This window comes from Bombina bombina, chromosome 3 (genome assembly GCF_027579735.1).
Source record: "Bombina bombina isolate aBomBom1 chromosome 3, aBomBom1.pri, whole genome shotgun sequence".
Taxonomy (NCBI): Eukaryota; Metazoa; Chordata; class Amphibia; order Anura; family Bombinatoridae; genus Bombina; species Bombina bombina.
This window is the reverse complement of record NC_069501.1, coordinates 1,077,020,960-1,077,048,429: the sequence shown is the minus strand read 5'-3', so window position 1 is coordinate 1,077,048,429 and position 27,470 is coordinate 1,077,020,960. Positions and strand designations below refer to the sequence as shown.

At 42.8% G+C, this 27,470-nt stretch overlaps 1 protein-coding gene across 2 annotated transcripts in view; it reads right to left on the bottom strand.

Moving 5' to 3' along the window:
* PHF11 (PHD finger protein 11) overlaps positions 1 to 27,470 on the bottom strand; it is a 589,089-nt gene that overhangs the window by 479,017 nt on the left and 82,602 nt on the right. For both annotated transcript variants that reach the window (XM_053708365.1, XM_053708366.1), the window contains exon 2: positions 7,076 to 7,180. In XM_053708365.1, coding sequence (XP_053564340.1) covers positions 7,076 to 7,180 — 105 coding nt within the window. The remainder of the gene's footprint in view (positions 1 to 7,075; positions 7,181 to 27,470) is intronic.

Sequence of the window (27,470 nt, the reverse complement as noted above, 5' to 3'; positions counted from 1 at the left end):
TTTTAAATTTTATTTATATCCAACACAAGGTAAAACAATCAACAGTAATGCACCACACAGGGTGCCATAAGGATTACAGAATTGATGAGGCAGCAGAAAGAGAATAAATAAAAGTTGTAATCCAATAATCACAGTTGTATTGTAAGCTGTAAGGATCGTTCTAGAATGTAATGTCGTCCAAGATACCTCCATAGGCACCTCGATGTTGGGGTTTTATTATTTTATAAACTAAAACTAAACAAACTAAACTAGACCTAAAAAAAACAAGCAAAGCAAAACAAAACAAGTCTCAGATAGGACAAGGAGTATGTGAGCTATGATTATAATGGGGCAAAGTCGCAATTGACTAATTCTCAACTAGATATTAGTGACAAGCACACCTGACTATGCTGCTCAGCGCAATAAAATAGATATGATTGCATAGTGCAGGGACTCTAAAACTCATAGAAGTATATCTGATATAAATGTTCTTCGCCAGAAACACAGTATCAATCAGCATAATATTACTCTAAACGTGATGCAACCCGTAATCCCATTACCTAATAAAACAAATAAATACTAACCTCCAGCGCTACATGTTAGCCTTTGCTGATATAACTAGTCAAATACTGTCGGGTAGTGGGCTCGGATGGATAGGTCTCAAATGATAAGTAGGCAAAGATCTTCTACTTCGCATGAATATAAGTGGTGAAGGCAATGTAGGGAAAACCCATGCTACTTATTCGCCAAACATGCCACCCAGATCGACTAAGATAATAATGAACCCCAGCATCAGATGTGTAGCGCAGCCTTTGCAGTTATTGCAGCTGGTTAGATTTTACCGGGTGTCAGACTCAGCGGCAACAAAAAGCAGAGAGTTTTGATTCGGTCTTATAAGATCACTCAGATAGATACAATATGTATAGGGATATGAACTACGTAATCACTCAAATAGGTATGATATGTGCAAGGATATAGGCTATTTGAACATTTGTGATATATATAAAAATGTAAGTAGGAGGCTGTAGGTAACTAGGTATCCAACATAAGGTGGGCAGAAATCTTGTACTTTGCACTAAGATATGTGGTAAATGTAGGGTAGGTGCTGCGTGTATAAAAGATGAGGCATAGACTATTAAACTGCAAGATCGCCCAAGATGATATAATGACTTGCCTCATCTAAGGAGCGCATAACATAGCCCACAAGTAAGAACACATATGCATCCTACAAAATGGTCAGTTCATTAAGACAATTAGAGTGACGGTAAAGCCTTTACACTGATTCTACTGTAAAGTGACTCATTACCAAGTGACACAGTAGTTTGATTGAGCAGAGTTATGACACTATATGTCTAGCGTCCCTTGGTGGGTTAGGTTCCTGCAACATAGAGCTATTAATTTACATTTACACTAATATTTTCCACGAGTGAGCATTGTAACAATAATCCCGTTCAGGCAGTCTGTAGCAGCTATGTAGCTAGTTTTTAATGTCCAAAAGCTCTGAGGCTAGGGGATAAACATGGGAAGCTGGCAAAAATAACAATATCAACCCGCCAACTTGTATACATGTGTACTAACACTGAGAGCGTGACACTTCACGAGAAGGGCTATACTAATTTGAACTAGCTTTCCCTCCTGTTCTTATACGCTCATCCCAATCCAGCCCTTGGTGGATCCAGTCCGTTTATTAGTCCAAGATGGACAACGTGTCTGGAGTGTTGTGTGGTTGTAGAGTTGGGGCACAGCAAGGTGTTAGTTGCTGATGTACAGGCTCTCAGTACATCTGAGCCGCAGCTTGTAGAGCCATAGAGATGAGTCCTCCAGATGCGTGTCAGACCCCTTGAGGTATGAGCTGCTGCCTCTAGATCGTGGATGAGGTTGTCAGTTTTGCGCGACACCTTCGCTCTACCTTCCATCCAGGCTCCCACAGTGGTCTGACAACTTGGTTGCGTTGGGGCAGCAGCAAGGCAAAGGTCCGTCACTGATGCTACATTGCCGAAATCCAAGATGGCCGATGTCAGGAAAGCCCCGTCTGCATTCAGGTTAGTTGGTGAGATTTTTTGCGGCTCCATCTGGCAGGCAAGGGGGGATCTAGGAAGATCAGTCATTTGAAGCGTTTTCACTTCTAGCAAAAGTGCCCCCATAGATGATACCAGGGAGTCAAACAGTGGTTTAAAAACTTCAATGAGGGAAGAGGAGATGTGCTCCATCTTGCCAGAGAACTTGAGCTTTGAAAAACTATATACAACGTGGCAGCACTAGGTCCCGCCACAACGCCAGTAGGTTTCTATCAGTAGATATTGCTTCTCGGCGGCCAAGAGATGGTAATACTTGATCCTAAAAAGTTCCCGGACACAAATATTGTCAAGGGCAATACGGATGGCAGAAGTTATGACCACAAAATAACTTATTAGATGACAGCTTAGACTGAGCTACACAAGTTAGTGGCCATCTTAAAGTGCCGCCCACCGGAAGTCAAGATATAGATTATTTTTAACAATTATCAGGATTTACATTTTTTTACAGTAAGGTACAAGACAAATAGATAATATGCTCCAAAATGGTATGTGAATAATATTTAGTTTAGACTTTGAACTCTATAGAAACAGTATATTTACAATTACAAATCAATGTATCAGAATTGCTTCCACCTGCAAATGGGTGTCTCTGACAATGAATAAGGGACATTTCTTTACTGTTTCTATAGCAGCTGCCATACTGACGCTTAGATTTAGAGTTTTGCGGCCAAAGGGGTGCGTTAGCTACGCATGCTTTTTTCTGGCCGCACCTTTTAAATACCGCTGGTATTTAGAGTTCACAGAAGGGCTGCGTTAGGCTCCAAAAAAGGAGCGTATAGCATATTTACCTCAACTGCAACTCTCGATACCAGCGGTGCTTACGGACGCGGCCAGCTTAAAAAACGTGCTCGTGCACGATTCCCCCATAGGAAACAATGGGGCAGTTTGAGCTGAAAAAAAACCTAACACCTGCAAAAAAGCAGCGTTCAGCTCCTAACGCTGCCCCATTGTTTCCTATGGGGAAACACTTCCTAAGTCTGCACCTAACACCCTAACATGTACCCCGAGTCTAAACACCCCTAACCTTACACTTATTAACCCCTATTCTGCCGCCGCCGCTATCGCTGACCCCTGCATTTTATTATTAACCCCTAATCTGCCGCTCCGTACACCGCCGCAACCTACGTTATCCCTATGTACCCCTAATCTGCTGCCCCTAACACCGCCGACCCCTATATTATATTTATTAACCCCTAATCTGCCCCCCACAACGTTGCCGCCAGCTACCTACAATAATTAACCCCTAATCTGCCGACCGCACCTCACCGCTACTATAATAAAGTTATTAACCCCTAATCCACCTCACTCCCGCCTCAATAACCCTATAATAAATAGTATTAACCCCTAATCTGCCCTCCCTAACATCGCCGACACCTAACTTCAATTATTAACCCCTAATCTGCCGACCGGAGCTCGCCGCTACTATAATAAATGTATTAACCCCTAATGCTAAGTCTAAACCTAACACTAACACCCCCCTAAGTTAAATATAATTTAAATCTAACGAAATAAATTAACTCTTATTAAATAAATTATTCCTATTTAAAGCTAAATACTTACCTGTAAAATAAACCCTAATATAGCTACAATATAAATTATAATTATATTATAGCTATTTTAGGATTAATATTTATTTAACAGGCAACTTTGTATTTATTTTAACCAGGTACAATAGCTATTAAATAGTTAAGAACTATTTAATAGCTAAAATAGTTAAAATAATTACAAAATTACCTGTAAAATAAATCCTAACCTAAGTTACAATTAAACCTAACACTACACTATCAATAAATTAATTAAATACAATACCTACAAATAACTACAATTAAATAAACTAACTAAAGTACAAAAAATAAAAAAGAACTAAGTTACAAAAAATAAAAAAATATTTACAAACATTAGAAAAATATTACAACAATTTTAAACTAATTACACCTACTCTAAGCCCCCTAATAAAATAACAAAGACCCCCAAAATAAAAAATGCCCTACCCTATTCTAAATTGAAAAAGTTCAAAGCTCTTTTACCTTACCAGCCCTGAAAAGGGCCATTTGCGGGGCATGCCCCAAATAATTCAGCTCTTTTGCCTGTAAAAAAAACACATACAATACCCCCCCCAACATTACAACCCACCACCCACATACCCCTAATCTAACCCAAACCCCCCTTAAATAAACCTAACACTAAGCCCCTGAAGATCTTCCTACCTTATCTTCACCATGCCAGGTTCACCGATCCGTCCTCCGAAGTCTTCATCCAAGCCTCCGTCTTCATCCAAGCCCAAGCGGGGGCTGGCGATCCATAATCCGGCTGAAGTCTTCTATCAAGCGGCGGCTGAAGAGGTCCAGAAGAGGCTCCAAAGTCTTCATCCTATCCGGGCAGAAGAGTAGATCCGGACCGGCAACCATCTTCTTCAAAGCGGTGACAAGCGGCTCCATGTTGAAGACCTCCGGCGCGGATCCATCCTCTTCTTGCGACGTCCTAAGTCCGAATGAAGGTTCCTTTAAGGGACGTCATCCAAGATGGCGTCCCTCGAATTCCGATTGGCTGATAGGATTCTATCAGCCAATCGGAATTAAGGTAGGAAAATTCTGATTGGCTGATGGAATCAGCCAATCAGATTCAAGTTCAATCCGATTGGCTGATCCGATCAGCCAATCAGATTGAGCTCGCATTCTATTGGCTGATCGGAACACCCAATAGAATGCGAGATCAATCTGATTGGCTGATCGGATCAGCCAATCGGATTGAACTTGAATCTGATTGGCTGATTCCATCAGCCAATCAGAATTTTCCTACCTTAATTCCGATTGGCTGATAGAATCCTATCAGCCAATCAGAATTCGAGGGACGCCATCTTGGATGACGTCCCTTAAAGGAACCTTCATTCAGGCTTAGGACGTCGCAAGAAGAGGATGGATCCGCGCCGGAGGTCTTTAACATGGAGCCGCTTGTCACCGCTTTGAAGAAGATAGTTGCCGGTCCGGATCTACTCTTCTGCCCGGATAGGAGGAAGACTTTGGAGCCTCTTCTGGACCTCTTCAGCCGCCGCTTGATAGAAGACTTCAGCCGGATTATGGATCGCCAGCCCCCACTTGGGCTTGGATGAAGACGGAGGCTTGGATGAAGACTTCGGAGGACGGATCGGTGAACCTGGCATGGTGAAGATAAGGTAGGAAGATCTTCAGGGGCTTAGTGTTAGGTTTATTTAAGGGGGGTTTGGGTTAGATTAGGGGTATGTGGGTGGTGGGTTGTAATGTTGGGGGGGGGGTATTGTATGTTTTTTTTTTACAGGCAAAAGAGCTGAATTATTTGGGGCATGCCCCGCAAATGGCCCTTTTCAGGGCTGGTAAGGTAAAAGAGCTTTGAACTTTTTTAATTTAGAATAGGGTAGGGCATTTTTTTATTTTGGGGGTCTTTGTTATTTTATTAGGGGGCTTAGAGTAGGTGTAATTAGTTTAAAATTGTTGTAATATTTTTCTAATGTTTGTAAATATTTTTTTATTTTTTGTAACTTAGTTCTTTTTTATTTTTTGTACTTTAGTTAGTTTATTTAATTGTAGTTATTTGTAGGTATTGTATTTAATTAATTTATTGATAGTGTAGTGTTAGGTTTAATTGTAACTTAGGTTAGGATTTATTTTACAGGTAATTTTGTAATTATTTTAACTATTTTAGCTATTAAATAGTTCTTAACTATTTAATAGCTATTGTACCTGGTTAAAATAAATACAAAGTTCCCTGTAAAATAAATATAAATCCTAAAATAGCTACAATATAATTATTTGTTATATTGTAGCTATATTAGGGTTTATTTTACAGGTAAGTATTTAGCTTTAAATAGGAATAATTTATTTAATAAGAGTTAATTTATTTCGTTAGATTTAAATTATATTTAATTTAGGGGGGTGTTAGTGTTAGGGTTAGACTTAGCTTTAGGGGTTAATCCATTTATTAGAGTAGCGGCGAGATCCGGTCGGCAGATTAGGGGTTAATAATTGAAGTTAGGTGTCGGCGATGTTAGGGAGGGCAGATTAGGGGTTTATACTATTTCTTATAGGGTTATTGAGGTGGGAGTGAGGCGGATTAGGGGTTAATAACTTTATTATAGTAGCGGTGAGGTGCGGTCGGCAGATTAGGGGTTAATTATTGTAGGTAGGTGGAGGCGACGTTGGGTGCGGCAAATTAGGGGTTAATAATATAATATAGGGGTCGGCTGTGTTAGGGGCAGCAGATTAGGGGTACATAGGGATAATGTAGGTTGCGGCGGTGTACGGAGCGGCAGATTAGAGGTTAAAATAAATATGCAGGTGTCAGCGATAGCGGGGGCGGCAGATTAGGGGTTAATAAATATTATGTAGGGGTCGGCGGTGTTAGGGGCAGCAGATTAGGGGTACATAGGGATAACGTAGGTGGCGGCGGTTTGCGGACGGCAGATTAGGGGTTAAAAAATTTAATTCGAGTGGCGGCGATGTGGGGGGGACCTCGGTTTAGGGGTACATAGGTAGTTTATGGGTGTTAGTGTACTTTAGAGCACAGTAGTTAAGAGCTTTATAAACCGGAGTTAGCCCAGAAAGCTCTTAACTACTGACTTTTTTTTGCGGCTGGAGTTTTGTCGTTAGATTTCTAACGCTCACTTCAGCCACGACTCTAAATACCGGCGTTAGAAAGATCCCATTGAAAAGATAGGATACGCAAATGGCGTAGGGGGATCTGCGGTATGGAAAAGTCGCGGCTGCAAAGTGAGCGTTAGACCCTTTCCTGACTGACTCCAAATACCAGAGGGCGGTAAAAACCAGCGTTAGGAGCCTCTAACGCTGGTTTTGACGGCTACTATTTACACATACTGTGCTGGCTGTTGTAATGTGTTTTAAATGAAGATGTATCACCTTATCTAGAACTTGTGGAAACAGATCCAGCTGTATGAGCAAAATATGCATTCTCCCCGGATGGATTGATGGATAGATTAGATAAACAGATAGATAGATATACATATATATTCTTTAATATGTACTTACCAGCTTCTTTCCTCGTTTGATTTCCTTTTTCACACTTTTAACATCAAATCCACCTAGGACATTAGGATTTGGGGGATCAGCTGAAACCACTTGAGGCGAAAAAAGCTTAAAAAAAAAAAAAGTGGAGAAAATTGTAAATGCCTAATGTAGGTCTGCAAAACAAATTACGATAAGTAAACTTTACAGTGTGTAAAAACTATTAGCCAAAATCAAGTAGAACATCATAGAAGTGCATATAATGGGGCCTATTTATTATGGTGCGAGCGGACACGATCCGATATAGCGGATCATGTCCGCTGCACATTGATAAATGCCGACAGCATACGCTCTCTGCATTTATCATTGCACCAGCAGTTCTTGTGAACTGCTGGTGCAATGCCGCCCCCTGCAGATTGTCAATCAACCCGTTCATATTCAATGGGGTTGATTTCTGTTGATTTCAGTCCGCCGCCTCAGAGCAGGAAGACAGGTTATGGACCAGCAGTCTTTATAACTTCTTTATAACTTTTGTTTCCAGCGAGCCTGAAGGCTCACCGGAAACACGGGACATCAGGTTCCATACGGGGCTTGATAAATATGCTCCTAAAACTTACATATCACTGCTTTTCCTCCCAAAATATTTTGCCCTGTGTTATATTTTTGTATCACAAAATCTTGTCTTTGTATACCTCTATCTCTGCACCCAGCGCTATGGAATTTTGCGGTGCTATACAAATAAATGATAATAATAATAATAGAATTCTCCTTAAAGGTACATTTAAAGGTAAATGAAAGTTGCTAAGTTTCAACAAGAGAAAGAAGAAGTATATGAGATAACAAAAGGAAAATGGAAATCATCAAAGTCTAATTTTGGATTCCATATCCCTTTAAGAAGCTTAGTAATATAGTGCAATTTATGTATAATATAGTCATGTGTCCAATTAATGAGGAGTGAGGCTTCCAGACTTCAACTCCCCCTGCCATAATTTACCCACTTGCAGCCCAATGGAGCAATGGACATAAATAAGTTCATTAACATTATGTGGTAAAATACATCTTCTTGCCAGAATCTATATCTAATAATCCATTCTATAGTCATGCAATTGTCTGTACTATTTCTCCCAAAAATAGACCAACTTCAGAATGGAGTGGACTCTCTTTCTTCAGATTTTAAACAATTCTCTAGCAGACTGGCTCATGCTTTACAACGAATCTCGGACTCAGAAGGCAGTCAATGAGAAACAGAATCAATTTGCATTACTACTTGCAAGATTGGATGATGTGGGAAACAGATCAAGAAGGAATAACCTGAGGGTTGTAGGACTTCCAGACTCAGTTCCTAGTTCCAACTTAATCCAATTTGCAGAAGTCACGCTTCCTAAGCTTCTTAAGCTATGTGAGTCCAATATGCCATGTGTGGTCGAAAGAGCACAAAGAATGGGAAGACCAAAATCAGAAAAAAACATAAATTATGCTTACCTGATAATTTTCTTTTCTTCAGAAGGAAAGAGTCCACCGCTGCATTCATTACTTTTGGAAAAACAATACCTAAGCTATAGAGGACACTGAATGCTAAAACGGGAGGGTACAAAATGCGGCCCATTCTGAAGTCATCAGGCCTGAAATCACAACCCAGCAAAAATCCCGCTTTGTCCGAAGCCAGGAAAACATATGAAAAGGAAAAACAAAATTTATGCTTACCTGATAAATTTCTTTCTTTTGCAATGTACCAAGTCCACGGATTCATCCTTACTTGTGGGATATTGCCCTTCCTGACAGGATATAGCAAAGAGAGCACCACAGCAGAGCTGTCTATATAGCTCCCCCCTTAACTCCACCCCCCAGTCATTCGACCGAAGGCCAAGGAAGAAAAGGAGAAACTATAAGGTGCAGAGGTGACTGAAGTTACATAAAAAAATACTATCTGTCTTGAATAGACAGGGCGGGCCGTGGACTCGGTACATCGCAAAAGAAAGAAATTTATCAGGTAAGCATAACTTTTGTTTTCTTTTGCATGATGTACCGAGTCCACGGATTCATCCTTACTTGTGGGATACCAATACCAAAGCTTTAGGACATGGATGAAGGGAGGGACAAGACAGAAACCTAAACGGAAGGCACCACTGCTTGCAAAACCTTTCTCCCAAAAATAGCCTCCGAAGAAGCAAAAGTATCAAATTTGTAAAATTTTGAAAAGGTATGAAGCGAAGACCAAGTCGCAGCCTTACAAATCTGTTCAACAGAAGCATCATTTTTAAAAGCCCATGTGGAAGCTACCGCTCTAGTAGAATGAGCTGTAATCCTTTCTGGAGGCTGCTGTCCAGCAGTCTCATAAGCCAAACGGATGATGCTTTTCAGCCAAAAGGAAAGAGAAGTCGCCGTAGCCTTTTGACCCCTACGCTTTCCAGAATAGACAACAAACAAAGAAGATGTTTGACGAAAATCTTTGGTTGCCTGCAAGTAAAATTTCAAAGCACGAACCACGTCCAAGTTGTGCAACAGACGTTCCTTCTTACAAGAAGGATTAGGACACAGAGAAGGAACAACAATTTCCTGATTGATATTCCTGTTAGTAACAACCTTAGGTAGGAACCCAGGCTTGGTACGCAAAACCACCTTATCAGCATGGAACACAAGATAAGGTGAGACATATTGTAATGCAGATAGTTCAGAAACTCTTCGAGCTGAAGAGATAGCAACTAGGAAGAAAACTTTCCAAGATAAAAGCTTAATATCTATGGAATGCATGGGTTCAAACGGAACCCCCTGAAGAACTCTAAGAACTAAATTTAGACTCCATGGCGGAGCAACAGGTTTAAACACAGGCTTAATTCTAGCTAAAGCCTGACAAAAATCCTGAAAGTCTGGAACATCTGCCAGACGCTTGTGCAACAAAATAGCAGATATCTGTCCCTTTAGGGAACTAGCTGACAATCCTTTCTCCAATCCCTCTTGGAGAAAAGACAAAATCCTAGGAATCCTGATTTTACTCCAGGAGAAGCCTTTGTATTCACACCAAAAAAGATATTTACGCCATATCTTATGATAGATTTTCCTGGTAACAGGCTTTCGAGCCTGAATCAAGGTATTTATGACTGACTCAGAGAAACCCCGCTTTGATAGAATCAAGTGTTCAATCTCCAAGCAGTCAGTTGCAGAGAAATTAGATTTGGATGCTTGAATGGATCTTGAATCAGAAGGTCCTGTCTCAATTGCAGAGACCATGGTGGAAGAGATGGCATGTCCACCAGGTCTGCATACCAAGTCCTGCGTGGCCACACAGGCTCTATCAAAATCACTGATGCTCTCTCCTGTTTGATTTTGGCAATCAGACATGGAAGGAGAGGGAAAGGTGGAAACACATAAGCCAGGTTGAACGACCAGGGCACTGCTAGAGCATCTATCAGTACAGCCTGAGGATTAGCAAGATGAAAAGCGGTGTCTGTAATAAAAGAATTAGCCAACTTAAGAGCCTTAATTCTGTCCAAAATATCATCTAGTGGGGTCTCCATCTGAAGAGCCTCTTCTAGAGCCTCAAACCAAAAGGCAGCCGCAGTGGTTACAGGAAAAATGCACGCTATAGGTTGAAGAAGAAAACCTTGATGAACAAAAATTTTCTTTAGGAGACCCTCTAATTTTTTATCCATAGGCTCAATGAAAGCACAACTGTCTTTAATAGGTATAGTTGTACGCTTAGCCAGGGTAGAAATAGCTCCCTCCACCTTAGGGACCATCTGCCATGAGTCCTTTATGGTGTCAGAAATGGGAAACATTTTCTTAAAAACAGGAGGGGGAGAGAACGGAATACCTGGCCTATCCCACTCCTTAGTAACAATGTCCAAAATCCTCTTAGGGACCGGAAAAACATCAGTGTAAACAGGAACCTCTAAATATTTGTCCATTTTACACAATTTCTCTGGAACTACAATAGGGTCACAATCATCCAGAGTCACTAAAACCTCCCTGAGCAATAAGCGGAGGTGTTCTAGCTTAAATTTAAATGCCGTCATATCTGAATCTGTCTGAGGGAACATCTTTCCTGAATCAGAAATCTCTCCCTCAGACAGCAAATCCCTCATCCCTACTTCAGAACATTGTGAGGGAATATCGGATACGGCCACTAAAGCGTCAGAAGGCTCAGCATTTGTTCTTAACCAAGAGCTACTGCGCTTCCCTTGCAACCCAGGCAGTTTAGATAAAACCTCTGTGAGGGTAGTTTTCATAACTGAAGCCATATCTTGCAAGTTGAAAGAATTAGACGCACTAGAAGTACTTGGCGTCGCTTCTGCGGGCGTTACCGGTTATGAAACTTGGGGAGAACTAGATGGCAAAACCTGATTTCCTTCTGTCTGAGAATCATCTAATGCCAAACTTTTATAAGTCAAAATATGCTGTTTGCAATTTATAGACATATCAGTACAAGTGGGACACATTCTAAGAGGGGGGTTCCACAATGGCTTCTAAACAAATTGAGCAATGAGTTTCCTCAGTGTCAGTAACAGACTAGTAATAAAGCAAGCAAGCTTGGAAAACACTTTATTTAATGAAAAAAAACACAATTTGCAAAAACGGTACTGTGCCTTTAAGAGAAAAAAAAGCATACACAAACTGCAAAACATGTTAAAATTGCTTACATTTTTCCGAAATTTTAACAGTGTACCCACTAAGCTTTGGAAGGATTGCACCACAAGTTAATAAGCAATAAACCCCCAAATGAAAAAACCGGATTGAAATGTGTCTAAAACCAGTTAAAAACCCCTATAAGCACCTTGCCACAGCTCTGCTGTGGCCCTACCTGCCCTTAGGAACGATAATATGGGGTTAAAGCTTTGAATAGGCCCTCAGAAGATTAATAGGACCTCAGGAGAAGTTGCTTGCTGCTTGTCTGTATAACGAAATACAGGCCCCGCCCACCTCACTCGATGTTGCTGGGGCATACACAAATCTAACAAACCTAGTTTGAAAACCATGTGGGTTATAACAACCCCAAAAAGCCAAATGACCTCTCAAGCAAACGTCCCATAAACATAAAAAACGTTACTCCCAGAACACACAAACGTTTGTCCCAATTTTTCATAAACAAACTGAGTGCCCAAAAAACTTAGCCCTTTATGCAAGCTAGTAAAGCCTCTTTCACACTAGGATTACTGCTTACCCTTCCCCTAATGGGGATACTGTCAGCCTTTCTGAGTTAACACAGTCTCTGCAGAAAAAATGACTGAACATACCTCATTGCTGTATAGCAAGAACCGTTCCTCACACTGAAGTTTTCCTGTACTCCTCAGCTTCTGTGGGAACAGCAGTGGACCTTAGTTACAAATGCTAAGATCATCATCCTCCAGGCAGAAATCTTCATCTATGTCCTGCCTGAGAGTAAATAGTACAACACCGGTGCCATTTAAAAATAACAAACTCTTGATTGAAGATAAAATAAAAACTAACAGTTTAACACCTCTTCTCTTTACCCTTCCTGCTTAGAGCCAGCAAAGAGAATGACTGGGGGGTGGAGTTACGGGGGGAGCTATATAGACAGCTCTGCTGTGGTGCTCTCTTTGCTACTTCCTGTCAGGAAGGACAATATACCACAAGTAAGGATGAATCCGTGGACTTGGTACATCATGCAAAAGAAAAGGGCCCCAAGGACACTGACCCGCAGAGAGTCCACAAGCCTTGATAGAGACCACAGAAACAGACTCAACTGAGCCAACACTCCTCCAGGAGAGACCATCGCCCAAAGGTCGGTCCTTAACCACACAACCTTACAGAGAAAGGGGAACAACAACCAAAAACTCCCAAAGGGGAGAGAACATGGAGGAACAAAGAAGGATTCCCGGAAGACCCTAAACAAAGTGCAATAAGATCCAAATAAAAATGGAAACCCCCAAAAAGCAAGCCAAGCTCACATGGACCCTAAGGGTTCCTGAACAAGGGAAGGCAACGCCCAGACCCTAAATTGTAGCGAACCATAAGGTTGAGACCGGGAATCAGAATAGAGAAGAAAACTTCTCGGAAAAAACAGAGCAACCGCCCCGAAAAGACAACTGAAACCAGAGTCCCAAGTCGCCAGAACTTGGAATATCGAAATATTCCCAAACCAACAAGTGCATCAAACCCAGAGAGCAACCTCTGAATACCACACGCTGCAGTCATACCAGGATGACTTGGAAAATAACATACTTGCATACAAGTAAAAAGCAGCCGAAGATAGATAACCAACACCAACCGACAGACTGCTAACTCCCACTAAGTAGCGGGTACACTGCAGGTTAATCAAAGCAACAAGGCCTACCCACGCGTCGGATACAACGAGGAGACCAGAACCTCAAAGGGCTCACCAGGCCTGAAAACACAGGCACTAGGCCTGAAACCACAACCCAGCAAAATTCCTGCTTCGTCCGAAGCCAGGAAAACATATGAAAAGGAAAAAGGGTCCCAAGGACACTGACCCGCAGAAAGTCCACAAGCCTTGCTAGAGACCACAGAAACAGACTCAACTGAGCGAACACTCCTCCAGGAGACACCATCGCCCAAAGGTCGGTCCTTAACCATACACCCTTACAGAGAAAGGGGAACAACAACCAAAAATTCCCAAAGGGGAGAGAACATGGAGGAACAAACAAGGATTCCCGGAAGACCCTAAACAAAGTGCAATAAGATCTAAATAAAAATGGAAACCCCCAAAAAGCAAGCCAAGCTCACATGGAACCTAAGGGTTCCTGAACAAGGGAAAGCAACGCCCAGACCCTAAATTGTAGCGAACAATAAGGTTAAGACCGGGAATCAGAACAGAGAAGAAAACTTCTCGGAAAAAACAGAGCAACCGCCCCGAAAAGACAACTGAAACCAGAGTCCCAAGTCGCCAGAACTTGGAATATCGAAATATTCCCAAACCAACAAGTGCATCAAACCCAGAGACCAACCTCTGAACACCACACGCTGCAGTCATACCAGGATGACTTGGAAAATAACATACTTGCATACAAGTAAAAAGCAGCCGAAGATAAATAACCAACACCAACCGACAGACTGCTAACTCCCACTAAGTAGCGGGTACACTGCAGGTTAATCAAAGCCACAAGGCCTACCCACGCGTCGGAAACAACGAGGAGTCCAGAACCTCAAAGGGCTCACCAGGCCTGAAAACACAGGCACCAGGCCTGAAACCACAACCCAGCAAAATTCCCGCTTCGTCCGAAGCCAGGAAAACATATGAAAAGGAAAAAGGGCCCCAAGGACACTGACCCGCAGAGAGTCCACAAGCCTTGCTAAAGGCCACAGAAACAGACTCAACTGAGCGAACACTCCTCCAGGAGATACCATCGCCCAAAGGTTGGTCCTTAACCATACACCCTTACAGAGAAAGGGGAACAACAACCAAAAACTCCCAAAGGGGAGAGAACATGGAGGAACAAACAAGGATTCCCAAAAAAAAACTTAAACAAAGTGCAATAAGATCCAAATAAAAATGGAAACCCCCAAAAAGCAAGCCAAGCTCACATGGACCCTAAGGGTTCCTGAACAAGGGAAGGCAACGCCCAGACCCTAAATTGTAGCGAACCATAAGGTTGAGACCGGGAATCAGAACAGAGAAGAAAACTTCTCGGAAAAAACAGAGCAACCGCCCCGAAAAGACAACTGAAATCAGAATCCCAAGTCGCCAGAACTTGGAATATCGAAATATTCCCAAACCAACAAGTGCATCAAACCCAGAGAGCAACCTCTGAACACCACACGCTGCAGTCATACCAGGATGACTTGGAAAATAACATACTTGCATACAAGTAAAAAGCAGCCGAAGATAGATAACCAACACCAACCGACAGACTGCTAACTCCCACTAAGTAGCGGGTACACTGCAGGTTAATCAAAGCAACAAGGCCTACCCACGCGTCGGAAACAACGAGGAGACCAGAACCTCAAAGGGCTCATCAGGCCTGAAAACACAGGCACTAGGCCTGAAACCACAACCCAGCAAAATTCCCGCTTTGTCCGAAGCCAGGAAAACATATGAAAAGGAAAAAGGGTCCCAAGGACACTGACCCGCAGAAAGTCTACAAGCCTTGCTAGAGACCACAGAAACAGACTCAACTGAGCGAACACTCCTCCTGGAGATACCATCGCCCAAAGGTCGGTCCGCTATAGGTTGAAGAAGAAAACCTTGATGAACAAAAATTTTCTTTAGGAGACCCTCTAATTTTTTATCCATAGGATCAATGAAAGCACAACTGTCTTTAATAGGTATAGTTGTACGCTTAGCCAGGGTAGAAATAGCTCCCTCCACCTTAGGGACCGTCTGCCATGAGTCCTTTATGGTGTCAGAAATGGGAAACATTTTCTTAAAAACAGGAGGGGGAGAGAACGGAATACCTGGCCTATCCCACTCCTTAGTAACAATGTCCAAAATCCTCTTAGGGACCGGAAAAACATCAGTGTAAACAGGAACCTCTAAATATTTGTCCATTTTACACAATTTCTCTGGAACTACAATAGGGTCACAATCATCCAGAGTCACTAAAACCTCCCTGAGCAATAAGCGGAGGTGTTCTAGCTTAAATTTAAATGCCGTCATATCTGAATCTGTCTGAGGGAACATCTTTCCTGAATCAGAAATCTCTCCCTCAGACAGCAAATCCCTCATCCCTACTTCAGAACATTGTGAGGGAATATCGGATACGGCCACTAAAGCGTCAGAAGGCTCAGCATTTGTTCTTAACCAAGAGCTACTGCGCTTCCCTTGCAACCCAGGCAGTTTAGATAAAACCTCTGTGAGGGTAGTTTTCATAACTGAAGCCATATCTTGCAAGTTGAAAGAATTAGACGCACTAGAAGTACTTGGCGTCGCTTCTGCGGGCGTTACCGGTTATGAAACTTGGGGAGAACTAGATGGCAAAACCTGATTTCCTTCTGTCTGAGAATCATCTATTGCCAAACTTTTATAAGTCAAAATATGCTGTTTGCAATTTATAGACATATCAGTACAAGTGGGACACATTCTAAGAGGGGGGTTCCACAATGGCTTCTAAACAAATTGAGCAATGAGTTTCCTCAGTGTCAGATATGTTTAACAGACTAGTAATAAAGCAAGCAAGCTTGGAAAACACTTTATTTAATGAAAAAAAACACAATTTGCAAAAACGGTACTGTGCCTTTAAGAGAAAAAAAAGCATACACAAACTGCAAAACAGGTTAAAATTGCTTACATTTTTCCGAAATTTTAACAGTGTACCCACTAAGCTTTGGAAGGATTGCACCACAAGTTAATAAGCAATAAACCCCCAAATGAAAAAACCGGATTGAAATGTGTCTAAAACCAGTTAAAAACCCCTATAAGCACCTTGCCACAGCTCTGCTGTGGCCCTACCTGCCCTTAGGAACGATAATATGGGGTTAAAGCTTTGAATAGGCCCTCAGAAGATTAATAGGACCTCAGGAGAAGTTGCTTGCTGCTTGTCTGTATAACGAAATACAGGCCCCGCCCACCTCACTCGATGTTGCTGGGGCATACACAAATCTAACAAACCTAGTTTGAAAACCATGTGCGTTATAACAACCCCAAAAAGCCAAATGACCTCTCAAGCAAACGTCCCATAAACATAAAAAACGTTACTCCCAGAACACACAAACGTTTGTCCCAATTTTTCATAAACAAACTGAGTGCCCAAAAACCTTAGCCCTTTATGCAAGCTAGTAAAGCCTCTTTCACACTAGGATTACTGCTTACCCTTCCCCTAATGGGGATACTGTCAGCCTTTCTGAGTTAACACAGTCTCTGCAGAAAAAATGACTGAACATACCTCATTGCTGTATAGCAAGAACCGTTCCTCACACTGAAGTTTTCCTGTACTCCTCAGCTTCTGTGGGAACAGCAGTGGACCTTAGTTACAAATGCTAAGATCATCATCCTCCAGGCAGAAATCTTCATCTATGTCCTGCCTGAGAGTAAATAGTACAACACCGGTGCCATATAAAAATAACAAACTCTTGATTGAAGATAAAATAAAAACTAACAGTTTAACACCTCTTCTCTTTACCCTTCCTGCTTAGAGCCAGCAAAGAGAATGACTGGGGGGTGGAGTTACGGGGGGAGCTATATAGACAGCTCTGCTGTGGTGCTCTCTTTGCTACTTCCTGTCAGGAAGGACAATATACCACAAGTAAGGATGAATCCGTGGACTTGGTACATCATGCAAAAGAAAAGGGCCCCAAGGACACTGACCCGCAGAGAGTCCACAAGCCTTGATAGAGACCACAGAAACAGACTCAACTGAGCCAACACTCCTCCAGGAGAGACCATCGCCCAAAGGTCGGTCCTTAACCACACAACCTTACAGAGAAAGGGGAACAACAACCAAAAACTCCCAAAGGGGAGAGAACATGGAGGAACAAAGAAGGATTCCCGGAAGACCCTAAACAAAGTGCAATAAGATCCAAATAAAAATGGAAACCCCCAAAAAGCAAGCCAAGCTCACATGGACCCTAAGGGTTCCTGAACAAGGGAAGGCAACGCCCAGACCCTAAATTGTAGCGAACCATAAGGTTGAGACCGGGAATCAGAATAGAGAAGAAAACTTCTCGGAAAAAACAGAGCAACCGCCCCGAAAAGACAACTGAAACCAGAGTCCCAAGTCGCCAGAACTTGGAATATCGAAATATTCCCAAACCAACAAGTGCATCAAACCCAGAGAGCAACCTCTGAATACCACACGCTGCAGTCATACCAGGATGACTTGGAAAATAACATACTTGCATACAAGTAAAAAGCAGCCGAAGATAGATAACCAACACCAACCGACAGACTGCTAACTCCCACTAAGTAGCGGGTACACTGCAGGTTAATCAAAGCAACAAGGCCTACCCACGCGTCGGATACAACGAGGAGACCAGAACCTCAAAGGGCTCACCAGGCCTGAAAACACAGGCACTAGGCCTGAAACCACAACCCAGCAAAATTCCTGCTTCGTCCGAAGCCAGGAAAACATATGAAAAGGAAAAAGGGTCCCAAGGACGCTGACCCGCAGAAAGTCCACAAGCCTTGCTAGAGACCACAGAAACAGACTCAACTGAGCGAACACTCCTCCAGGAGACACCATCGCCCAAAGGTCGGTCCTTAACCATACACCCTTACAGAGAAAGGGGAACAACAACCAAAAATTCCCAAAGGGGAGAGAACATGGAGGAACAAACAAGGATTCCCGGAAGACCCTAAACAAAGTGCAATAAGATCTAAATAAAAATGGAAACCCCCAAAAAGCAAGCCAAGCTCACATGGAACCTAAGGGTTCCTGAACAAGGGAAAGCAATGCCCAGACCCTAAATTGTAGCGAACAATAAGGTTAAGACCGGGAATCAGAACAGAGAAGAAAACTTCTCGGAAAAAACAGAGCAACCGCCCCGAAAAGACAACTGAAACCAGAGTCCCAAGTCGCCAGAACTTGGAATATCGAAATATTCCCAAACCAACAAGTGCATCAAACCCAGAGACCAACCTCTGAACACCACACGCTGCAGTCATACCAGGATGACTTGGAAAATAACATACTTGCATACAAGTAAAAAGCAGCCGAAGATAAATAACCAACACCAACCGACAGACTGCTAACTCCCACTAAGTAGCGGGTACACTGCAGGTTAATCAAAGCCACAAGGCCTACCCACGCGTCGGAAACAACGAGGAGTCCAGAACCTCAAAGGGCTCACCAGGCCTGAAAACACAGGCACCAGGCCTGAAACCACAACCCAGCAAAATTCCCGCTTCGTCCGAAGCCAGGAAAACATATGAAAAGGAAAAAGGGCCCCAAGGACACTGACCCGCAGAGAGTCCACAAGCCTTGCTAAAGGCCACAGAAACAGACTCAACTGAGCGAACACTCCTCCAGGAGATACCATCGCCCAAAGGTTGGTCCTTAACCATACACCCTTACAGAGAAAGGGGAACAACAACCAAAAACTCCCAAAGGGGAGAGAACATGGAGGAACAAACAAGGATTCCCAAAAAAAAACTTAAACAAAGTGCAATAAGATCCAAATAAAAATGGAAACCCCCAAAAAGCAAGCCAAGCTCACATGGACCCTAAGGGTTCCTGAACAAGGGAAGGCAACGCCCAGACCCTAAATTGTAGCGAACCATAAGGTTGAGACCGGGAATCAGAACAGAGAAGAAAACTTCTCGGAAAAAACAGAGCAACCGCCCCGAAAAGACAACTGAAATCAGAATCCCAAGTCGCCAGAACTTGGAATATCGAAATATTCCCAAACCAACAAGTGCATCAAACCCAGAGAGCAACCTCTGAACACCACACGCTGCAGTCATACCAGGATGACTTGGAAAATAACATACTTGCATACAAGTAAAAAGCAGCCGAAGATAGATAACCAACACCAACCGACAGACTGCTAACTCCCACTAAGTAGCGGGTACACTGCAGGTTAATCAAAGCAACAAGGCCTACCCACGCGTCGGAAACAACGAGGAGACCAGAACCTCAAAGGGCTCATCAGGCCTGAAAACACAGGCACTAGGCCTGAAACCACAACCCAGCAAAATTCCCGCTTTGTCCGAAGCCAGGAAAACATATGAAAAGGAAAAAGGGTCCCAAGGACACTGACCCGCAGAAAGTCTACAAGCCTTGCTAGAGACCACAGAAACAGACTCAACTGAGCGAACACTCCTGGAGATACCATCGCCCAAAGGTCGGTCCTTAACCATACACCCTTACAGAGAAAGGGGAACAACAACCAAAAACTCCCAAAGGGGAGAAAACATGGAGGAACAAACAAGGATTCCCAAAAGACCCTAAACAAAGTGCAATAAGATCCAAATAAAAATGGAAACCCCCAAAAAGCAAGCCAAGCTCACATGGACTCTAAGGGTTCCTGAACAAGGGAAGGCAACGCCCAGACCCTAAATTGTAGCGAACCATAAGGTTGAGACCGGGAATCAGAGTCCAAAGTCACCAGAACTCGGAATATCAAAATATTCCCAAACCAACAAGTGCATCAAACCCAGAGAGCAACCTCTGAACACCACACGCTGCAGTCATACCAGGATGACTTGGAAATAACATACTTGCATACAAGTAAAAAGCAGCCGAAGATAGATAGCCAACATCAACCGACAGACTGCTAACTCCCACTAAGTAGCGGGTACACTGCAGGTTAATCAAAGCCACAAGGCCTACCCACGTGTCAGAAACAACGAGGAGACCAGAACCTCAAAGTGCTCACCGTACCTCAATGATCCGAAGATAGACAACATATCTCAGATCCTATTCCAACACCGGACCCAAGTAACCTACAGGTATGAGAGACAGGGGAACAGAAAGAACCCCAACCACCAGCTCCCAGATAAAAGGGTAGAATGGGATGGCCTCAGGCACCCCAGCAGAGCACGGGAGCCTACCAGAAGCACCTACAAACATGTACTCCCTAGGAGAACCCCATAGACACAAGCATAACTATGAGATCTAACTTGGAGACTGCAAAACCCCAGACAGAACAGAACATCCCAGAAAGTGGACCACTCTCTGTACAGGATAAAACACCTGTTCCAAGCCCCTGCACACAGGGCAGGACAACCATCCTCCAGAGAGAGGAAAACCGCACCTCCTTAAGAAGGCAAACAACCCCCCCCCCAGGAAAGGGTAGGCCCTAAGGAGCCTGAACACACAGAACCCCTGGCCAACCTGCTAGTAGCTCAACTAGCGAGACCATAAGATATAGTCTATGTTCCCTGGAAAACTAGAGCTCCTGAACCAGCTATAGGATCAAAAAGTCCAGAAAAAAATGCCAGATAAGGTCAAGAAGAAAGAGTGCCTGTACTCTTCTTAATCTGACCAGCTGGCTTAGGCCCAGAAAGGTCCAGACAAACGTAAGGCCTGAGCCCCGGAATTGTTTAAATCAACAATACTCCAGGAAACACCATACCCCGTCTGAATAAAACAGACTACACAAAGGATAAGACTAACCCGGCGAACGGGTGTAGGACTCACTCAAAAACCCAACCCAAGGTGAAGGGACACCCCTTACAGAAGTCTAACTCCGAAGAGCTAGGGCACAACAGCACCGCTAAGATTCTAAGCCCAACCGGCTTACAACACCCAACCCAACTTCTAGAACCAAGAGGAAATATCGGGGACAAAGTCACCCGAAGAGAGTTAACAAAAGCTAGTCTCCATAATCTCCTCAGAGTACAGAACCAGAGGACTATATCCCAGGAAAAATAATGCATAGCATCCCAAACCCCCGGAAACAACCCCTAGACGGAGCCAGGATAAGGAGACCACATAGCCTATAGTTCCTAATAAGGAACGACTAACTCCAGAATAGGAAAGACCGCAAAGCCCTCCCATAAAACGGCCTCAACCCCTAAGGAGAAAAATGGACAAAGTCCAGAGAACGCGACCCAAAGGAAGAGTCCCAAAACAACAAGTCGAGAAGGACAATTCCAATTGCACTTGAAGGGCAAGACCATCCATAAAGGAGCGGCAAGGAGGCACTAAATCCTCAACCCACGCAGGGAAGGAAGCACTCAATCCTGACATATCGGAACCAACTGAGAGTGACGCATTTCAACTCCACCGAGTCCCAGATGACCAGCTCGAGAGGCTGATGAGGACTTAGCCAGTCCCTCATGCCCTACGGACCCTCAGGTCCCCTCAGAATGCTTAGCTGACACTTGTAAAAACAAGATAAGAAAAACACAAATAATAATGCAATCACACAACGCCCAAACCGGACCAGCCAGGCAGAACAGGCCCCACGTGTTTGAAATAGGCCTCAAGACAGAAGGAGCTGAACCTTAGCCATTAAAGTCAAGGTTGTAATATTCTGGGGTCTGGGCGTTGCCTTCCCTTGTTCAAGAACCCTTCTCCAGGAAGGGAGAAAAAAAAACGGCAGACAAACATTAGACTAAACGCGCCCTAAAACAACTTCAGTAGAAGTAACCAGTACGATCGAGAAATCGCGATTATTGATTGATTCCAGAAGGAAAATTCCCGAAGGAATATAAAACAAACCACGAGCTCTTTAAATTAAATAAATGTCATCCACACCGGATTAAATAAAAGAAAAGGCAACCCGTAGGTTTTAGCCCAAGGAGAACAGACACACCCGCTGGACCAGCCCAACGGAACCCTGTTCGTCCAAGCTCAGATTGGAAAGGATACTCAATAATCAGACTATAAGAAGATTACTTCACCCCTTATAATTAATTCTGTGTGCTATTCGAAGAAGACTGAGAACTCCTAAATCCATTAAGGATGGGATCTTCCAACAACGCCAAATCATGTCGTAGCAGAACACGAAGGCGCGCCAGTCTATATCGAAAAGCACAGAACACCTCTGCTGGAGCCTCAGGACCAGTTGTTCCCCCAGAGAGCTGAACGGGTCACCTTATGCCTGGGGGACCCGGGTTGACAGGACACGAACATAATCTTAAGCAGACATCTGGAAGCTGCAGATGTGCTAACGCTATAAGTATTTGCAAACGGAAACGTCCCGCAACCTCCGGAGGGAACAAACCACCATCCAGGGAGGGATAGGCATAATCTGGGTCACCTGCACGTGTAGTAACATTAAGTGGTAGGGAACTCGTCTCTCGAGGGACAGAACCCCCAGAGGCGGATGGCTCAGTGGCCCCCTGATTCTCCGATCCGAGGACTCGAGCCCTCTAGAATGGCCTACGGAACATAACTGACTGTCATGTGTCATCTGGGCCGATTCGTATTCTTCACAATAAGTAGAATCTGAATCAGAGACTACTTCAATCTCAACATCACAGTCCTCCATAACAGAGATATGAATAAAAAAAATGGACCAAATTTGAAAAAATCTAAACAGCACCTTATACCCACAATGGCTGGGGCACTCACCACCTCCTATGCACCAGACACCAGCGGACCAGAATTTTTCCGTTGCCACATAGTCAGGAACCGGAGTCAAAAACGTGACCAAGCCCGGTCACAAGGTAAGCCGTAAAGTCAAAAAAAGCGTGCCCGACCGAAAAGGCTGCGTCACTTTCAAGGCTGTTATGTTCCACAAGCCATAAGCCTAAGTAACACTACACATAAGCAGGTCGAATCACATAACAAACATGATTAAAGACCCCCCTGTTCAATAACCCCCCTCAGGAGATATTAACCCTTGATTCCAAGATACAAAACGGAGCCTCACTGAGACCCTGTGTTATAAATTAATCCTGCGAGGTGATAGTCCCTCTGGAAAACATCTGTAATACAGTACATTTCATGAAGTAAAATGAAATGATCTTACCGGAATCTATGCCGTGAAACAGGAACAAGGCCCTTCAAGTGTGACAGATAGTAGCATAGCCTCTGCCATGGACTTGAGAGAAGAAAGCAGGCAGCGAAACTCGTGAACGTCGATTGCTTATGGAGCTGTTAAAAATTAGTCGGGATGGTTTCTCAGAAAGACTGCATCTCCAGACTCTAACTTTCATCCAAGCTCTTACTGACAGGAGGCTGACAGGACTACTTAAAACTCCAGTCCCATGCCGAAGAGTACTACCCTCCATAAGAGACATAAGCGAAACTTCTGACACTTCCCTGCCAACCTGCTGGGACGAAAGGCAAAGAATGACTGGGGGATGAGGGGAGTGGGAAGAGTATTTAAGCCTTTGGCTGGGGTGTCTTTGCCTCCTACTGGTGGCCAGGTTCTGAATTCCCAAAAGTAATGAATGCAGCTGTGGACTCTTTCCATTTATGAAGAAAAAAACTGAAGAAAATGGTACAGCTCCTCCAAGACAAGTAATAATTAAATATCTCAATTTTAAAGACAAGATACTGTTACTAAGAGCACACAGGCAAACTGGGCCTTTACAATATTAAGGCAGGAAATATATATATATATATATATATATATATATATATATATATATATATATATATATATATATATTTCAAGACTATTCAGCAGACACATCAAGAAGGAGTTCTCCCCTTACTTCTGATAACTTAAAAGGTTGCACTACTTTATCCTGCAAAATTATGTCTACAGACATCTTAGGGGTCAAAATTCTTTAACTCCCCTGGACAGTTAAAGAAATACCTTGATAAGAAGAAAAAGATAAAGCTCAATCAGAAGAGGGAAGACATCAAGATAATACAGTATAAAGATCTTAATGGCAGTGCTCAGAACTCTCAGATACAGATATATAGACCTGGGCCTCTATCAGTTTCACAGATCCTTTTTTCTTTGGATGTGTGGGGGGAGGGGGCTTTGCACTGAAGGGCAGATACTTGTTGTTGATGTTCAATTATTGTTGCCATATTTTGTTTGGCAAAAGGTTCAAATGTAAATTTTCTCTTATTTATTTTGGTTGTATTTTATCATTGTAATATAGTCTAGCCTCTGAACTGATTCTCACCGGAAAAACCTTCTGAAACCCGTTAATAATCATAGAGCTCCTAAGTTACCCAGAAGATATATATCGTACATTGAATGGGTGAGTGCACACTGGTATTTTACATACTTACACACCATGGAATTTTTACACCTTAACCACATAGCAGATAATGTCATACCATAAAATTCAAATTCTTGCATGGAATGTGGGGGGCATTACGTCCCCTATAAAAAAGAAAGGCGATTTGACAGGCGAATACTATAAAGTGTTTAAGAAACTAATATGTGTAATGGGATTATGGAAGGTCGGGAGATACCTAGGGAAATGCTTCAAGCTAAGATTATTGTAATACCTAAAAGCAGGAAGAATGTAAAGTTGTGTCAAAACTATAGGCCTATATCCCTGATTAATCATGACATCAACATTTTCACTAAAATAATAGCTAATAGACTGAAAAAGATTTTGCCCTCAATGATCCATCAAGATCAAGTGGGGTTTGTCCAGGATAGGGAAGCGCCAGATAACGTTAGAAGAACATTGACTTTGTTAGATTATTTGAAAGCAAAAGAAACTCCAGCTCTACTCCTGTTGCTAGATACAGAAAAAGCATTTGATAGGGTAGACTGGAAGTTCATGTTTAGGGTTTTGGCGGCCATGGGTTTTAAGGGGGCATTTATACAGGTGTTAGGGAGTATATACTCAAATCCGACGGCGGTGGTGGGAGCAGCGGGGTATTTATCAAGACATATAAATATTCGGAATGGGACAAGACAAGGATGTCCGTTGTCGCCATTGTTATTTGCAATTTGTATTGAGCCATTGGCTGCAGGTATTAGAAACATGAAAGAAATCACGGGAGTGCGAATCGGAGCAGATGAATACAAAGTTATGCTATTTGCGGATGATGTCTTATTGACAATCTCTAGACCTTTGATTTCGCTGCCGTATTTATACAGAGTGCTTGTCACATTTCCATTTGTCAGTAACCAACTTTGTTACTTATGTCTCATATTACACTTTACCTTTAAGTGCCAAAATCACCTCCCCTGCTTAGCTATTTAAGCCTCCTCCCTTTTCTCCACATTGCTTGATATTGTTACACTTACCCCATAGTGTTACATCCTGAGCTACAGTTCTCTTTGAGAGTTAACCTCTTCTATCAAATCCTGGACTGTTTACTCGGTCTCCAAATTCACCTCACTACTCTTTCTCTAAGTTCGGATAAAGTGTTTGTACGTCCGCTGCTGCCTGCTAGCTCCGATCAGCTGATTCATCTTCCCTGCATCGTGGAGCGGTGACGTCACACGCCAACTTGTCGGCACCAGCGCTGCCGCACTCATCTCCCTGGCTCTCCGCCTCAAGCCGTAAGCTCTCTTCCCTGCTTACAGAGACATTCGCTTTCCATCCAGGTACTTACTATTACCGCAAGGCTTGTTATTTGTTTATACTGCTCCTCAGTATTCTGATCTTTTTATATTCAATTGTGCACTTGTTATAACTATTCTCTGGCTTTGATCTCGCCACCTTAATATAACTTGTTATGTTACATTGTAAAACCACTGGTAGTTATGACGGTCTTTCTGCTGTATTCCCAGTACCTATTTACTTGTGACAGCCATAGAAACACCTTCATCTTTTCTACCACCTAAGAATTGCTAAGTTTATACTCTGGTTCTAACATTACTTGTTTCAGTAATCCATGTTTTTACCCAGTGTAACCCTTGCTACAAAAAATACTCTCAGCAGTTGTGATTCATTAAAACTTACTTTTTACTGCAACAAATTATCTCTAACCTTACAGTGCTAGAAGAGTTCTCGGAGATTTCGGGATACAAGTTAAATTCCGACAAATGCGAGGCATTGGCGATCAAACTCCCTACACATACTAGGAAAGTAATTGAACTAAATTTTACATTCTCATGGGCAAAAAGCTACATCACATATCTGGGGGTAAAAATAGGAGACAATTTGGCAGATTTATATAAGTTAAACTACATCCCGGTTTATAATGCTATCAGAAATGACCTGAGGAGGTGGAGAAAGTGTAATTTCCCATGGTATGGGAAACTTATGTCCATCAAGATGAATGTGCTTCCAAGGTTAATGTATTTATTTAGGGCTATACCAATTAATGTACCTTTACCAGATTTATTGGCTTTACAGGCCGATGTTCTGAAATTTTTAAGAGGAGATGGGAGGCCAAGAATCGCTGCTCAGATACTGAATTTACACAGACAGGTAGGCGGAGTAGGAGTTCCCAATTTGGTAGAATATTACCAGGCCTCCAGGTTAGCGCAAACAGTTACACTAGGTAAACAACAAAATGAGTTGGTGTGGCCACAAGTAGAAGCGAATATAGCGGGCAGTTCAAAAGTGGCAGACATCTTATGGGATCCAGAAAGAGGTATAAAATCAGGGGAATATAGGTCACCAATAACATCAAAGGCAGTAAGGCTGTGGGAAGGAATCACGAAAAAGTTACGACTGAGCAGTGCGGAATCGATATTAAGACCGGTTAAATTTTTATTACCAAAAGATTTAAGGAAAACAGTAGACAAATGGGCAAACAAGGGACTATACAGGGTAGCTGACTTTCTTAAGGGCACTAAAATGCTTACGTTTATTTCTATCAGAGACCAAATAAAGCCAGAGCAGTTACATTGGTTTATGTATTTACAAATTAGCTCAGCTATAGTAGCATATATGTTGCATAAACAGAACCATCAGCTCACAGAGTTGGAGAGAATGATAATAAACCCTAATAGAGGGAAAAAACTGATCTCTCGGATATATGTTTTAATTCAGAAAGCTAAGTGTGACACTAAATTAAAAACGACAGATAAATGGGAAAGAGACACAACAGAGACGTGGGAGACGTATGATTGGAATGAGTTGATGATGAACTCTTACAGAGGTTTGATTAGTGCAGATATGAAGGAGAATTGCATGAAAGTAATATTTAGATGGTACCTGACGCCGGAAAGAACAGCACATTTCTCCATAGGGCTTGACGGTTGCTGCTACAGAGGCTGTCGGGAAAGGGGTACATATAGA